Below are 17057 nucleotides of genomic sequence, written 5' to 3' on the forward strand. Positions count from 1 at the left end.
TGGAGAAAGGATGAGCAGCAACCACAGCAGCCGCCCTGATGGAGAAATGATGAGCAGCAACCACAGAGCGGCCGCCCTGATGGAGAAAGGATGAGCAGCAACCACAGAGCGGCTACTCTGAATGAGGAAGGATGAGCAGCAACCACAGAGCGGCCGCCCTGATGGAGAAAGGATGAGCAGCAACCACAGAACGGCCGCCCTGATGGAGAAATGATGAGCAGCAACCACAGAGCGGCCGCCCTGATTGAGGAAGGATGAGCAGCAACCACAGAGCGGCCGCCCTGATGGAGAAAGGATGAGCAGCAACCACAGAACGGCCGCCCTGATGGAGAAAGGATGAGCAGCAACCACAGAATGGCCGCCCTGATGGAGAAAGGATGAGCAGCAACCACAGAGCGGCCACTCTGAATGAGGAAGGATGAGCAGCAACCACAGAGCGGCCGCCCTGATGGAGAAAGGATGAGCAGCAACCACAGAACGGCCGCCCTGATGGAGAAATGATGAGCAGCAACCACAGAGCGGCCGCCCTGATGGAGAAAGGATGAGCAGCAACCACAGAGCGGCCGCCCTGATGGAGAAAGGATGAGCAGCAACCACAGAATGGCCGCCCTGATGAAGAAAGGATGAGCAGCAACCACAGAGCGGCCACTCTGAATGAGGAAGGATGAGCAGCAACCACAGAGCGGCCGCCCTGATGAAGAAAGGATGAGCAGCAACCACAGAACGGCCGCCCTGATGAAGAAAGGATGAGCAGCAACCACAGAGCGGCCGCCCTGATGGAGAAAGGATGAGCAGCAACCACAGAGCGGCCACTCTGAATGAGGAAGGATGAGCAGCAACCACAGAGCGGCCGCCCTGATGGAGAAAGGATGAGCAGCAACCACAGAACGGCCGCTCTGATGGAGAAATGATGAGCAGCAACCACAGAGCGGCCGCCCTGATGGAGAAAGGATGAGCAGCAACCACAGAGCGGCCGCCCTGATGTAGAAAGGATGAGCAGCAACCACAGAATGGCCGCCCTGATGAAGAAAGGATGAGCAGCAACCACAGAGCGGCCACTCTGAATGAGGAAGGATGAGCAGCAACCACAGAGCGGCCGCCCTGATGAAGAAAGGATGAGCAGCAACCACAGAGCGGCCGCCCTGATGGAGAAATGATGAGCAGCAAGCACAGAGCGGCCGCCCTGATGGAGAAAGGATGAGCAGCAACCACAGAGCGGCCGCCCTGATGGAGAAAGGATGAGCAGAAACCACAGAGCGGCCGCTACTTCCAGAGCTCAGTGTACTTCATTTTATATGGGATTCTTAATTAATTAAACTGGGGTTGGGGCGATAGTGGACAACCCCTTTATGAAAAGTGAATATTATATGACACCCCTTTAAGCATGGATGAATATCTGTTGGAGAATGTGACACATCTTACAGTTTTGGCAAAAATTTCTCACCGCCATCGTTCTCCTGAGAAACATGGTGTGACCGTGGAGTATTACAGATTGCAGATTGAGGACCTCAGACCTTTTTTCCGCCATTGTAAGCGGTAATTTGGGCAGCGCTTCATAAATACGACGTTTGGGCATGAACTGACAAATTTCTTGCAGAATATTTTCCTATCCCCTGATAAGTGCAGGGTCAGTCCGCTGCATTACTGTTTTATGTGATATGATCCTTTCATGTGTCTTTATGCGCTGCGGCTGACTACAACGCTCTGCTATTTGATCCGTCTTCCAGATGGCTTTGTAGTTACTGTCTGCAAAAGGGTTGGAGGGTCATTATCTAGTCGTACATGGGGTCTTATGTGCAGCATGTACACGCGGCCGTACAATCATCTGTCTTGTATCGTACTTCATGAATCATTCACTTATGGATCTCATTTACAGACCCGCCGGGCCCTCAACCTCCGCCAGTCCATATGCTGCAGGGTTAGACTGGAGATTCACTATGAGATGCCGCACCTTTAAAGACAACAGACGACCCTACATTATCCACAGATGTCTTCAACCGCAGCGTGGCACCGCATGGCATCAAGAAATGTGCACGGGCACATCATGTCATCCAAAGGAGCCCCGGAGCCATGTGCAGGATGGGGGCATCTGCCTCTGCTTGGGACAGTTCCTGATGAGAAGACTGACTGTACCCCCACAGTCACTGGCAGGGTCTTCACTAGCTGCCGTTCTCTTCATTTTGATGCTGCTGTCCCGGACGATCTGTGAAGCAGGAGACCCAAACTGTTAGTAAGCAGGATCTGGGTGATCTGGGGGGCCTGGTTTTAGTTTATGCTGCAAAGAGTAGTAGTCAGAGTTTGTGTAACATGACTCTTCCCAGGGGTAATCCTCTGGGTCTACTGTAGGAATCATTGCAGAGTAGGGGCATGTCTCCAGAGCAGCGCTCATCTAAAGCCACTTATACTGTCACAGAAATCCAGATGTGCACAGAGCCCCAGGGAATGACCGGCTGTTTCTACATGTCCGCAGCGGACTGGGTGCTCACTATGTTCTCCCAGTGACACAAACCTGTGCTGTACTGGTATGCTACATGTCCCAGTACTTCAGGGCTGATAACACGACATTATATGTACCAGCACTGAGGGGGTCTCACATGTGCCATTTGGAAGCATATTGTGAAAACAAAACTATACACCTTAGGGCTTGTTCACACTGCTGTATAACACGGCCGAGTGCTCTCTGATGTTTTATCAGGTAGCACTCGGCCCAATGTTATACAACGGGGCAGTGCAGAGCTGCGATCAATTGGATCACATACACCCATACAAGTCTAAGGGTGCATGTGAAACAGCTGACTGCACTCAGACATCATCCAAGTGCAGTCTGATTACCGCGGATGTCGGCAATAGAGGAGATGGAGAAATTACTTTCTCCGTCTCCTCCGCACCTGTGCTGCCATTATCTCATGTGAGAGGATCGGAGCACAGAGCAGTGACACTCGGCTCCCGCTCTGACTGAGACCCTGATTCCAGCGATGTCACTTATTGGGCTTCAGCAGGATATTATCACCAAAGAGGACTAGTAAACCTGCTGCCATATAGTCCTCCATATTCATGAGCTCTGAATACCCACGTCCCCACCACTGATTGGCAGCTTTCTGCCTATTCTCAGTGTACTTAGAAAGCTGCTAATCACTGGTGTGGCCGAGGTTATACAGAGCTCGGTATTCAGAGAACTGATAGATCTGCAGCAGAGAAAACAGTGATTTTATCAGAATGGCTGCAAGCAGCCCAGTAAGTGATATATCACTGGAATCAGGATTTCTGCCCCTACACTATGCCGCTCTCTCAAAAACCTGGTGACAGATTCCCTTTAAAGTATGTTTACACAGAGTATTTCTAAATGCACTTTAGATTAGACTTTGTTCCACATACTTCATAAAAAACACTTTAAAGGGGTTGTCTACTTCTTGGACAGCCTCCTCTTAAATACTATATTAACTAGTGTAAAATAACAGATATTCGCCTCCTGGTCTCACGAGGATCGCATGACATTGCTTTGCCACGTGAGCACGGTAGCCAGTCAGAGGCCATTATTGGGCTGCAGTTCTCACACTTCCTTTGGACATCAGAGGTTCGTAAAAAGGAAGTGTGAGTGAAGCAGGTCACTGATTGTCTGTGGCCACTGATTGTCTGCAGTGCTCACATGGCTTAATAATGTTTTGCAAGACCCGAGGCTTCCATTGCTGGAACTGCACCAGTGTGGGAGGTGAATATCTGTTATTTTTATTTTTACACCGGTAAATATAGTATTCAATAGTGGTTGTCCAAGTAGTGGACAAACCCTTTAAATACCCTTTAAAAAAGCTATTACTATTGAATTCAATGGGTAAACTACAACAAGTTTTTTCTAATGAGGTATTGCATAGGCAAAAAACAAGTTGCACATCATTTCTTTCATGCGGTTTCCTTGTGGAACCAGCACCAAACCTGACACTGAAGTAGAAAGCCTGCAAAAACGGTTGGAAAAAATGCTTCAAAAACAGCATCCGAACAGAAAACCGCAATCAGGTGCCACTAAAAACACTCTGTATGACCCTGCCATTGGGCACATTCCCACAGGACGTTTCCACTGCAGACCTCCGCAATACGGAGGGTCGATCCAGTAGCTGGAATTATCCTGCCCTCAGTGTAGCTGCTGTTTTCCGGCAGCCAAGCTAATGAGAGCTCGCAGTAAGGCTGTCGTCACCCTAGCAGTATTTGGTCAGTATTTTACCTCAGAATTTGTAAGCCAAAACCAGGAGTGGGTAATAAATACAGAAGTGGTGCATATGTTTCTATTATACTTTTCCTCTAATTGTTCCACTCCTGGTTTTGGCTTACAAATACTGAGGTAAAATTCTGACCAAATACTGCTAGTTTGACGGCAGCCTAAGGGTATGTTTCCACGGTAAGTAAACGCTGCTTGTTTGACGCTGCAGCGTCAAACAAGCAGCGTCCAGATGTTCCAGCATAGTGGAGGGGATTTTATGAAATCCCGTCTCCACTATGCGTGGAAACCCGCACGCGGCGGCCCTGCGACTCCGGACATGCTGCGCGTCTTTTCAGATCGCAGCATGTCCGTACACCTTGCGGGGACGCAGCGTCCCCGCAAGGCATATCACAGGGCCCTATGGCGAGGGGTGCGATGATCCCGGATGTGTACTGTACACATCCGGCACCATCGCGTCCCAGAAAGGGGGCGGGGCTTAGCGCCGAGCGGCTTCGCCGCTGCGGCGATACCGCCGCCCCTCCGGACCGTGGAGCCTTACCCTAAGACTCTCCGTAGAGGCCGTTAGTCTTGACTAATAGAGGCGGCAGGTGGGATTTATGAGCTGGGGTAATCCTGATGGTTTAATATATCGTTTCTCAATGTAAGTCATCCTCTCCTTTTTTTAAATTTAGGTGACGTTTTCATTAACAAAAACACAACTTTTCACAAGTTCAGCCAATCTGGAAAGACAATTACTACAGCTTCTCCTCAGACATTCTTTAGCCATGTAACTGGGCTGAAGGTATAAGAAATTAAAGAAGCCATTTAGGACACACAATCTGTGCTAGCCATATCAATCATATCGGAGAGGGATGCAGACCCCTACGTGTCTCTGCTGTGGACACTAGTGGGGTCATCCCAATCCATTATGTTGACTATCTACAGTGGGGAAAATAAGTATTTGATACATTGACGATTTTGCACGTTTTCACACCTACAAAGAATGGAGACGTCTGTAATTTTTATTGCAGGTACACTTCAACTGTGAGAGACAGAATCTAAAAAAAAAAATAAAAAAAAAAAACAGAAAATCACATTCTATGATTTTTAAATAATTAAATCGCATTTTATTGCATGAAATTAGTATTTGATCACCTACTAACCTGCAAGAATTCTGACTCTTACAGACCTGTTAGTTTTTCTTTAAGGGCTGTCCCACACGTCCAGATAATTCCGGTACCGGAATAAATCGGTACCGGAGTTATCCGTGTCCGTGTGCCTGGGAACTCACGTAGGCCATACGTGCGGCACACGTGTGCCGCCCGTATGGCGAGTGGGTACCACACGGAGCGTGTGGTACCCACGCGTGTGGTACCCTGCATCGTGCTGAAGCCGCGATTCATATGTTCCCTGCAGCACCGTTTGCTGCAGAGAAAATATGAATAATAGTGTTTAAAATAAAGATCTATGTGTCCGCCACCCTCCCACCCCCTGTGCGCCCCCCCCGCTGTTCTGAAAATACTTACCCGCCTCCCTCGCTGCTTCCTGGTCTGGCCGCGGCTTCTAGTGTATGCGGTCACGTGGGGCCGATCATTTACAGTCATGAATATTTGGCTCCACCTCCCATAGGGGCGGAGCCGACTATTCATGATTGTAAATGATCGGCCCCACGTGACCGCATACAGGAGAAGATGGGGGCAGAGAGGAAGGAGTGACAGCCAACATGGGAGCGGGTGAGTATTTTCTGAACAGCGGGGGGGCGCACAGGGGGGGGGGGGCGGCGGACACGTAGATCTTTATTTTAAACACTATTATTCATATTTTCTCTGCAGCAAACGCTGCTGCAGGGAACATATGAATCGCGGCTTCAGCACCATGTGGGGGGGACAGCGCTTACTGTAGCGCTGTCTCCTGCACGCACACGGACCCCAGACGGAGAACGTCCATGTGAGGTCCGTGTTTTACACGGACCCATTGACTCTATTGGGTCCGTGTAATACATGCGCTCCCACGAACACTGACATGTCTCCGTGTTTGGCACACGGAGACACGGTCCGCAAAAAATCAATGACATCTGAACAGATGCATTGATTTTTATGGGTCTACGTGTGTCAGTGTCTCCGGTACGTGAGGAAACTGTCACCTCACGTACCGGAGCCACTGACGTGTGAAACCGGCCTAAGAAGAACTCCTACTCTGCACTCATTACCTGTATTAATTGCACCTGTTTGAATTTGTTACCTGTATAAAAGGCACCCGTCCACACACTCAATCACACTCTAACCTCTCCACCATGGCCAAGACCAAAGAGCTGTCTAAGGCCTGTTTCACACGTCAGTGGCTCTGGTACGTGTGGTGACAGTTTTCTCACGTACCGGAGACACTGACTCACGTAGACACATTAAAATCAATGTGTCTCTGCACATGTCAGCATGTTTTCACGGACCGTGTGTCCATTTGAAAAACACGGAGACATGTCAGTGTTCGTGGGAGCGCACGTATCACACAGACCCATTAAAGTCAATGGGTCCGTGTAAAACACGTACCGCACACGGATGCTGTCCATTTGCCGTGCAGGAGACAGCGCTACAGTAAGCCGGGAACTTGATTTTAACCACAAAAAAAATAAAAAAACAATGATTTTTCATTCCTTCTCTCCAGCGAACGCTGCTGGGAAGAAGGAATGAATTCCGGCTTCAGCACCAGATGCAGGGGACAGCACTTATCTCTAGCGCTGTCTCCTGCACGGTCCGTGTGGTCCTCAGTGGGCACACGGGCGGCACACGGCTGCCGCACGTGTGCCACGCTGATGTGCCACGTGAGGACACGGATAACTCCGGTACCGATTTTTCCGGTACCGGAATTATCTGGACGTGTGAGACTGGCCTAAGGACAACAGGGACAAAATTGTGGACCTGCCCAAGGCTGGGACAGGCTACAGGACAATAGACAAGCAGCTTGGTGAGAAGGCAACAACTGTTGGCACAATTATTAGAAAATAGAAGAAACGAAAGATGACTGTCAATCTTTCTCAGTCTGAGGATCCATGCAAGATATCGCCTCGTGGGGAAAAGGATGATTCTGAGAAAGGTCAGGAATCAGCCCAGAACTACACGGGAGGACAATGACCTGAAGAGAGCTGGGACTATTGTCTCAAAAATTATCACTAGTAACACTACGCTGTCATGGATTAAAATCCTGCAGGGCACGCAAGGTCTCCCTGCTCCGGCCAGTCCATGTCCAGGCCCCTTTGAAGCTTGTCAATGACCAGCTGAACGATTCAGAGGAGGCATGGGAGAAGGTCATGTGGTCAGGTGATACCAAAATTGAACTTTTTGGTATCAACTCCACTCGCCATGTTTTGAGGAAGAAGGATGAGTACAACCCAAAAGCACTGTCCCTACTGTGAAGCATGGTGCGGGAAACGTCAAACTTTGGGAGTGCTTTTCTGCAAAGGGGACAGGACGACTGAATGGTATTGAAATGAAGATGGATGGGGTCATGTATCATGAGATTTTGGCTAGCAACCTCCTTCCCTCAGTAAGAGCATTGAAGAAGGATTGTGGCTGGGTCTTCCAGCATGACAATGACCTGAAACACAGCCAGGGCAATTAAGGAGTGGCTCTGTAAGATACATTTTAAGGTCCTGAAGTGGCCTAGATAGGCTTCAGACCTGAACCCAACAGAAAATCTTTGGAGGGAGCTGAAACTTAGTGTTGCCCAGCGACAGCACCGAAACCTGAAAGATCTGGAGAAGATCTGTATGGAGGAGTGGGCCAAAATCCCTGCTGCACTGTGTGTAAACTTGGTCCAGAACAACAGGAAACATCTGACCTCTGTAATTGAAAACAAAGGTTTCTGTACCAAATATTAAGTTCTGATTTTCTATTGTATCAAATAATTATTTCATGCAATAAAATGCAAATTAGTTATGTAAAAATCATAGTACCTAAAATAATAATTACAGACCTCTTCATTCTTTGTAGGTGGGAAAACTTGCAAAATCGTCATTGCATCAAATACTTATTTTCCCCACTGTATCTATGCAAAAATCATAGACTGCACTCCGGTGTGGGTAGATCAGGTGCCTGAGTATGGCTCCAATCTATATACCGTAGTAGCAGTAAACCTCATCACTGAGGGTGGATACGTGGCTGAAGTAGTGAGTTCATTTCCAATAGATTAGCAGTGCAGCATTTGACTGATGAAGGCCCATACGGGACCGAAACGTCTTATCTGCCAGCTGTTACCTACAGACTAATCTATTGTAAATGAACTCACTATTTTTGCCACGTGTCCACCTTCAGTGCCGAGGTTTAGTGCTACGACTTTCTATTTATGATCAGACTGAAACTTTCCGTCCATTGGCAGATAAAAGCGGTTTTCTGAAAGCCCGTCTGTGCGCCTTCAGAGGCCCTTGTACTTCTCTAATGGCCTCCCATGATAACTGTGCAGAATGTGAAATCCTTGGTGCCTTGTAACTCTCCTTTTTAGTGTATTTTCGGTAAAAGTAGACAATATGTTGTGGCTGAATTCCCTGCTAGCCGCCATCTGTTTGCTGTACTTTGTCTTGTCATTCAGTAACAGATGGAGAACCAAGTGTTACATACATGTGACTTATGTGTCAGTAGTGACAGCTGTCCCCATACTTACCCACTTACACTTTAAGAACTTCTTAGACAACTTATATAGTCTTTCCTTGATAATCACTTTTGATTTTGGCTCAGTCTATTCCTCATTCCTGTCATACTAAATGTCCTCCGCTGGGTATATTACTTGTATGGACAAAGTGGTCACCGACAGAAAGTTAGCGATTCGATTATAGAAAACATTTTTTACATGGAATGGGATTTTTATCCAATATTTCTAAATATTTATGTAGATGGAGAATGTGTGTAAGGCCGGGATCACACATGCGAGAAACACGTCCGTGTCTCGCATGTGAATCCCAAGCTCTGGCGCCGGCACTTGGGAGCGGAGCGTGCAGCTCCATGTGTTCCTATGCGGCCGCACACTCCGCTCCACAGTGCCGGCGCCAGAGCTTGGGTTTCACCTGCGAGACTCGGCCGTATCTCGCTGTAGTGTGACTCCGGCCTAATGCACAATAACTGGTATAGAGGCAGATCTGATGGTAAAGGACAATATCAACCACTGTATTCGCATTTGAATGGAAATGTCTTAAATGTCAATCAATCCAATGTGCCAATTGTAGAAAATAGCTTTCTAACACCTGTAAGGCCTCAGTCAGACGTCCATGTTGCACATGTGTGTTCTATCCGTGATCGAATATGTGCCCATTATAGTCTATGGGGCTGTTCACATGTCTGTGTAATTTTTTGCAAACGGTGTGTCCGTGCCAACATCACAGAGACATATCCGTTTTTTACTGGCAGCACAGATGAAATGTGCCAAAACAAGTCTATGATTCCATGAAAATCAAAGATGGCACACGGATGTCAGCAGTACAGACCGCGTGCTGCCCGCGATTAACATTGTAATGAAGAGGAGAAGATTTGTGATTTTTTTTATTTATCCACACGTGAAAAACACTGATGGTACATTTGACCATACACTGATGACACGCAGATCCCTGACACTTGTACCATTCTTTTGCACATGCGCAAACACAGACATGTGAATGAGGTCTTACTCAGTAACTATGCCCCCATGCATGGTCTCAGACGTCCGTGTCCCGCCAGTCACATTTCTGTGTTACATGTCACATGGACGTCACTATAGCATAATGACAATGGCCTGGCTGCAGGTCATGGACAGGCCCACCGCAGTGAATGGGGCACTGTTACTGAAGAAGGCCTACAGAATGCAGACGTTGGGGCTGGTTCATCACGTCGTACCAGAAATCCAGTGTAAGGGTAAGTTCACACAGGGCGTTTTTGCAGCTTTTTTTTTTCTGCAGCAAAACCTGATCTTCTTGGCAGGAAAGAAGCTGCCTCAAAAATGCAGGTTTAGGTGCGTTTTTGGTGGGTTTTTTGTTGCGTATTTGGTGCGTTTTTTTTCTCTTTGTCCAGGCTAATGTCCTTGGATTTTCAGCAGCAAAAACGCAGTAAATAATGATACCTGCGTTTTTGCTGTGTTTTTTTCAACACCCATTCAAGTCAATGGATGAAAAAACACTGAAAGACGTGACATGCTCTATGTAAACAAAACGCAGCAAAGCACAAAATACTGATCAAACAAAAAAAACAATGTGTGTGCATGAGATTTCTGAAATCTCATAGGCTTTGCTGGAACTGTAAAAAGCAGCTGAAAATTAGGATAAAAAAAGCAGAAAAAATACGCAGCAAAAACATCCTGTGTGAACTTACCCTAAAACTGCTGCATAGAAATGTTGCAAAATTTGGCGTACAAACCACTATTTTTGATGAAATGGCCCTTATATTGGTATCAATGGTTGCAGTTACCTCTGGCAGCAGTGGTCCTACAGTAATAGAAAAACAAAGCCACTGCTATCAGCACTAAGGCCAGTGTTTCTGTTGTAAGGTTTGAAGACCCAGCGACTTGTTATACTTATCTGGCTATTCTACAATGACCAACCCCAGTTTTATTCTGTGTTTAGTATTGCCAAACAGCACTTTTGATGACATCATCACATTGAGACACCCTGAACTCAGTGCCATGAAAAGGTCCACACGTGAGATCCCAGGTGACGTGCCAGTATTGAGAGACGATGTCCTGGCAAATGGCGGCCACCACCTGGACATGCAGTGGAAAGGGAAGACCTGGCCCTGTGATGTACTACTCAAACTGTCTCGCCATGTTTTAGTATCTGCTTTAGGACCTGAACCAGCTTGGAGTATTTTTCCTTATGACAACTGTGACCAGGACTTGAAGCCCACAGACACACTTATTAGCCCTTTAAAGCTCTTGCAAGTCAACGTAAAGCCAATGCTGCTCCACCGAGTGCTACGATTCCTAGGAGACTTGGGATTTCTGGTAGAGGCTCAACAAAATAAAGCGCTGTCTTTACTAAAGAAGAGAATGTACAAATCAGGAAAACCATTGAAGGATCCCAGCGTGCAGTCCATTGGTATGTGATGGGAATGGATAATGCATGAAGTCTGCTATCTTCCTCCTGTTTTTCGCTTTGATGCATGCTGCTTTCTCTACGTGAATTACCTGTTGCATTGCAAACCCTTTTTGAGGAGTAAGCTATTAATACATGGCTCTCTGTGATTTCAAGGATTTCCTTATTTATTAACATCCGTATGTCTTATATATTATCAGACACAGGAAAACGTGTCATTTTTGAACAATATTCCGGCTGCCTCTTTCAGCCTGTGCGGTGGGACTCAAGGTCACTTATGGTGTCCATCTCACAGTTATAATTTACCTACACTTCCCTGCTGGATGTAATGTGCACATGTATAGAAACGTGTTCATTGGAAGCAATCAGGAGGTTGCACATTTTATAAAAATTGCTTACAGTCTTGTGCAATAATTCTAAACATACATTAGTGTCACCTTTTCCAGGGGTGGGCAGCAGATGTACCGTATTTATACTGGTGACCAATGCATTAGTGGGAACTATGTACTGTGCATCCGCAAACAGTCCAGTTACCAGGCTCTTATTATGTTACTGTGGGCTTACCAACATTTACTGTTATTAATAGTCTTGGCATATAGCATTTTTTTGTTGTTTGTTTTTATTTTTAACTTGACTTTCTTATTTTTTCTTGCTGTGTTACAAAAATGTAATTGATGTCGTTTTCTCCAATAATATTGTCATGATCCAGTTCGGGGTTTGTTTTCTGCTATCCGCTCTCTGGACTGGTCATGCGGGGGGTAATCCCCTCGGCCTCATTTTGGAGCTGGCTGGGCTTTTTATGTCCTCTGCAATTTTCTGGCCAGTGGCAGTGATAGTTCATGCTTCCAGGCCAGAGCAGCTGACCCGTATACCCTGGTGTCCTCTGCGTCTGACTTCCTGTATTTGTATTAGACCTGTTCCCTATCCCTGATTTAGTGTTCGTCTGGTTGTTTCCCTACACTGTATGACTCGGCCTGACCTCTGAACCCCGCCTCTTGTTTTCCGTCTCTGATACCACGTTTCCCAACTGGCTTTGACTCTCTGGCTTGTACCCCAACTTCGTCTTACGTCTCACGTTTTGGATACCGCACTCCCGTTTGGCTTTGACTTCTGGCTTGTCTCTGACTACATGCATTGTTGTTACTTCTGGTACTTCTGCTCCTGACAGGTTCTGACTCAGCTCGTCTGACCACTCTTTCGTTACCTGTGATGCCTGTGCGGCTGCTCAGTGTTGCTGCACTGTGAGTGTGCGGTCTCTCTTCCCTTGCCAGCACCCCTGGTGGAGGTTGCGCTACACTGCACTGCAGCCACATCACAAATATCCTATTTTTTTTTAAGGGAATCTGTCACCTCAAAATGACGGGCTATGAAAATGCCCTGTGCCCTATCCAATGAGCGGTGTTTCGTCATCTTTTCTCCACCCCATCCTTCCCCGCTGTCCACAATATTTTCGTGAATTTGAGTAGGTGTCCTCCATAGTTCGCGCATGCACAATGCAATCTTGCCTCGCGCACGCACCGTATGGTTTGCCCAACTGCGGGCAAAGCCAAAAAGCATTACTGCGCATGCGCCGGCACACTATGTCTCGGAACATAGCGAAATACTTCCGGGACATAGTGCGCCGGCGCATGCGCAGTAATGTTTCCCTTTAAATTGGGTAAAAATTGCAAGTGCTGATATGACTTGATTTTTGTTTTTAATGTGTTTTGTTTTTTTTGTGGGTTTTGCTTTACATTTCATCTTGTGATTCCACATGTCATTTTTAATTTACGTGATCAATTAATCACACGACTTGTAATATGAAAAATGTAGCAAAAAACTTACATAAGTACTAAAACATTACTTTGAAAAAAAGCAACAATAAGCACACTTTTTTTTTATTAAAATGCACATAAACACATGAGGGTTTTACACGTTTGTCTTTTAAGATAAAACTACCAGAAAAATTGTATATGTGAAGATAGCTTAACAAATACATAATCATAATCATAGATCATCATCACAGAGACCATCCAAACATTGTATCCACAAATACACACATATTTGGCAATAAATCTGGTAGGACGTAGGTATTGTTGTACTTGCTAACCTGAGTCTGTAAAACAACACTAACAGAAGGCACAGGAACTATAAGTGTAATATGCAGCCTCGTCCTGAATTTAGCAGAGGTGCGTAGGCTTGCTTCTACTCCATTCATCATTACTGGAAATAGTTGGGCACTCTCTGCTCTCTACGGCAATGGCCAAAACAGTGTATGGAACAGAGGGTGATCACGTGCACCCCCACTTCATTCAAGATGGGGTGGAAGAACCCCAATCTGAGTTTCCAGAGGCCTGGGTGTGTGTCCCGCAGTCGCACCCCTAGCGATCAGCAATTCATGCCTTAGCCCACAGATAGGTGATAATCTGGGAATAACACATTAATGTAGCAACAGCCTTTGCACCTGTCATTAAGGCCGGCGTCACACTGGCGTTTTAAACAGCCGAGTGCAATGCGATAAAAAATCGTATTGCACTCGGACATATGTTAACATATGGGGCAGCTCCCAGCAGCCGACTTTTTGTCAGCCGTTTTCTTCGGTCCGAGACAATCGCAGCACGCTGCGATTGTCTCGGACCGAGGAAAACTTTCGGCTCACTCGCACCCATATGAGCCTATGGGTGCGAGTGAGACAGCATACATCACTCGGATATCATCCGAGTGATGTGCGTTATAAGCGGACCCCAGCAATGGAGGAGATGGAGAAATTAATTTCTCTGCCTCCTCCGCAGCTGTGCTCCGATCCTCCCTGTGCGAGAGAATCGGAGCACAGACGCATGACACTCGGCTCCTGCTCTGCTACGAGCAGGAGCCGAGTGTCATTAGCATAGTGTGGCTCCGGCCTTAAAGTAATCTTATTTAAAATAAAAGTTAGAAACTAAAAAGAAAAAAAAAAATTACATTTTAATGCCACTTGAAAACAAAATAATTTTAAATGTTGATTAAATGTTGTTTTGGTCAAACAGTAATCAAGATTAAACTTGTGAATATAGAGGTGGCCATATTGTCTCCTAACTTCAGAATGATCGGCCTCCATTAAATGTGTCCTGATGTTCTCCAGACAGCAGATATCAGAGGAAAGGAGGATCGGCCTTGTTAGATTTCAATATGCACAATTCATTGTTCTCAAAGGATATGGGTGCTGCCACTGACTCCCCTGCTGCACAGCATAGTAAGAAGTTCCCTTATATGAGGAAAGTCAATTACCAATGGTCGTTGTGAGGATGACACATCCCCTTTAAGAGATCCTAGGGAACTTTCTAACAGTGGATTCATTGTATCTGGCATGAAGTCTGATATTGTATAAACAATGACATGAAGACAACATAGACATAGAATAGCTAAGTGTAAGCAAGTGCGAAAAATCTAAAGCAGGCGTCAGGATGAGCCTTCCCTATACACAGGCCATGCTCCGTGGACTAAATAAAAGGCTCAGTTGTGCAAGTCAGCAGTATAAAAGGTATACTGTGATTCCTGAGCCGTACACCTGCCCACAGCTGCTGCTTCAGTTTCCTCTCCTGAGGCATGTTGTTCTTCTTTATTCACAAACTAGCTCAAAATCAAGTATTCCATATTGGCCGGATAAGAAAAATGTGAACATGTCATATGAACAGCTAATATATATGTGGGAACAAGCCTGACGCACCCATCAGCCATATGCAGAGGACAGATCAACACTGAGTCTATTGCTTCCCTAACGTCCCTTACCGCAGCACAACTTATGGGCATGGAGCAAGCAGAATCCTGTAGAAAGGGATCTCCTTCTCAACATTGGCCACCAATAGTAGAGACTCTCCTATAGAACTCTACAAAATAATTTCCTAAGACTAATAGAAGGTAGAACATGGCAAAGCAGCCACATTACAAATTTGCGTTCTGCAATCCTTTTAAATAAAGCTCGAGGCCTTCCTGATCTGTTGAATTGTAAGCCCTACAAATTGCTTCTTTAGGCCCTTAACGACCCATGATGACAATGCACATCATGGTAAGATGCTAGTTCTAGCGCCCTTATGTACATTTTACATCATGCTGATCTCTCACAAATGCCGGGAGCAAAGCTAGCTTTTATCGCTACAGTGAAACCCCTTAAATGCCGCTGTCAATAGCAACATTGGCATTTAAAGCGTTATAATGAAATTGCTCCCTCTGCCACGCTATCAGCATCCCTGAGTTGTAATTGCGCGGTGCCGATGGGTTGCTGTGGCAGCCAGTGGACTAACAATGGCCCCCATGACTGCCATCAGTACACCTATAGGTCATCAGACCTGAAACACAGGACACCGAGCATGTGGTCATAAATTAGGTGAGAACAAAGCAAAGTCATAAACATAAAAAAAACCCCACTTTAACAGACATTTGGTTACATGGCGACACTGTAGAAAACGGGTGCCCACACCTTGATAAAAACAGATGTAATAAATATACCTTAAATTGAACAATGATACTAACAATTAAAACGCTGGACCACTGGAAAAGAAGTGGCAACTGACGGGAAGGGATTAGCGCAGAGCATATAATAATTATATATATATATATATATATATATATATATATATATATATACATACATATATATATATATATATATATATATATATATATATATATATATACAGACACACACAGATGTATACAGCATACAATTCGTGTCCAAGAATATGACAGATAGCACTAATACACTAATGGGGTGGACCAATAACAGTATGAATATGAGGGGTAATACTATTGGCTTGATGTATTTAAACAAAAATACTATAGAACTCTACAAGAGGACATCAAAATGCCAGAATGTAGTGCTATCGACAAATGTATTTAGTGCAAACATACTATAGAACTCTACAAGTTGAAATCAATTGTTAAAGTAAAGTCAGTAATTCAAACCTTCCAATATATAAGGCTGATGCCAGAAACGTGGCAAACATGATTCCCTTAAGGTGTGTGATGATTAGTGCAAAAAGCCATAATAGTGTAGGAAGGCTTAACAAATGTTCATCAGACAGTAGTATGATGAGAAAACCATGGTAAATCATAAGTTGGTATTGGTAAACATACAGGGCAATCTTGAAGGATGGATGTTGAGAGATGTTTGGATGATAACAACACCTTGGTGGTCCAGGGGAACAAGTGTGGCACATACCCCAACGCGCGTTTCGGAATTATCCTTCGTCAGGGAGTGGCATCATACTGAGACCGTGGGACCTAGTAGTCCTTGCCTTATGCAGGACTTAATATTATGCCTTTTAACATTACCATGCCAAGTACAGTTTACTGTAACACTGAAATATAGCAGCTTATGATGAGAACAATCAGGATGAAGTAAGGTCAAGTACCAGAGTGGGACTATACGAGAGGTAAAAAAAAGGGTTTGAGGGGCATATCTATTGGAAATTCCCCAAAAGTGGTTCAATTTTAAAAACCTCACCACTCAAAATACTTCAAAACTGCTGTCAGGATATTTTTAACCCTTCAGGTGCTACACTGGAATTAATTCAAAGTGAAATGGGAAAAAAACCAAAACATTTTGCCTCTAAAATGTTGCTTTAGGCCCAATTTATTTTTACCCCACATGTGGTAAGAAATCTTTCGTTGAACAAACGACAAGGCTCAGAAGGGAAGGAGTGCCATTTGAATTTTGGAACACAAATTTGGCTGACATAGGTTTTGGGCACCATTTTGTATTTGCAGGGCCCCTAAGGTGCCTAAACTGCTGCAACCCCCATAAGTGACCTCATTTTGAAAACTAGACACATCAAGGAATTTGAGAAAAATATATATTTGGGC

The 17057-nt window shown here is 45.5% G+C and overlaps 1 protein-coding gene across 4 annotated transcripts in view; it reads left to right on the plus strand.

The window, feature by feature from the left end:
• LOC143775402 (cell surface hyaluronidase CEMIP2-like) overlaps positions 1-17057 on the plus strand; it is a 123693-nt gene that overhangs the window by 27558 nt on the left and 79078 nt on the right. For 3 of the 4 annotated variants that reach the window (XM_077263506.1, XM_077263505.1, XM_077263507.1), the window contains exons 2-3: positions 1877-2226; positions 10770-11240. In XM_077263506.1, the coding sequence (XP_077119621.1) occupies positions 1877-2226; positions 10770-11240 (821 nt within the window). Of the gene's footprint in view, positions 1-1876; positions 2231-10769; positions 11241-17057 lie in introns of those variants that run through there. The other variant, XM_077263508.1, reaches the window with a different exon arrangement.

This window comes from Ranitomeya variabilis, chromosome 5, assembly GCF_051348905.1.
Source record: "Ranitomeya variabilis isolate aRanVar5 chromosome 5, aRanVar5.hap1, whole genome shotgun sequence".
NCBI lineage: Eukaryota > Metazoa > Chordata > Amphibia > Anura > Dendrobatidae > Ranitomeya > Ranitomeya variabilis.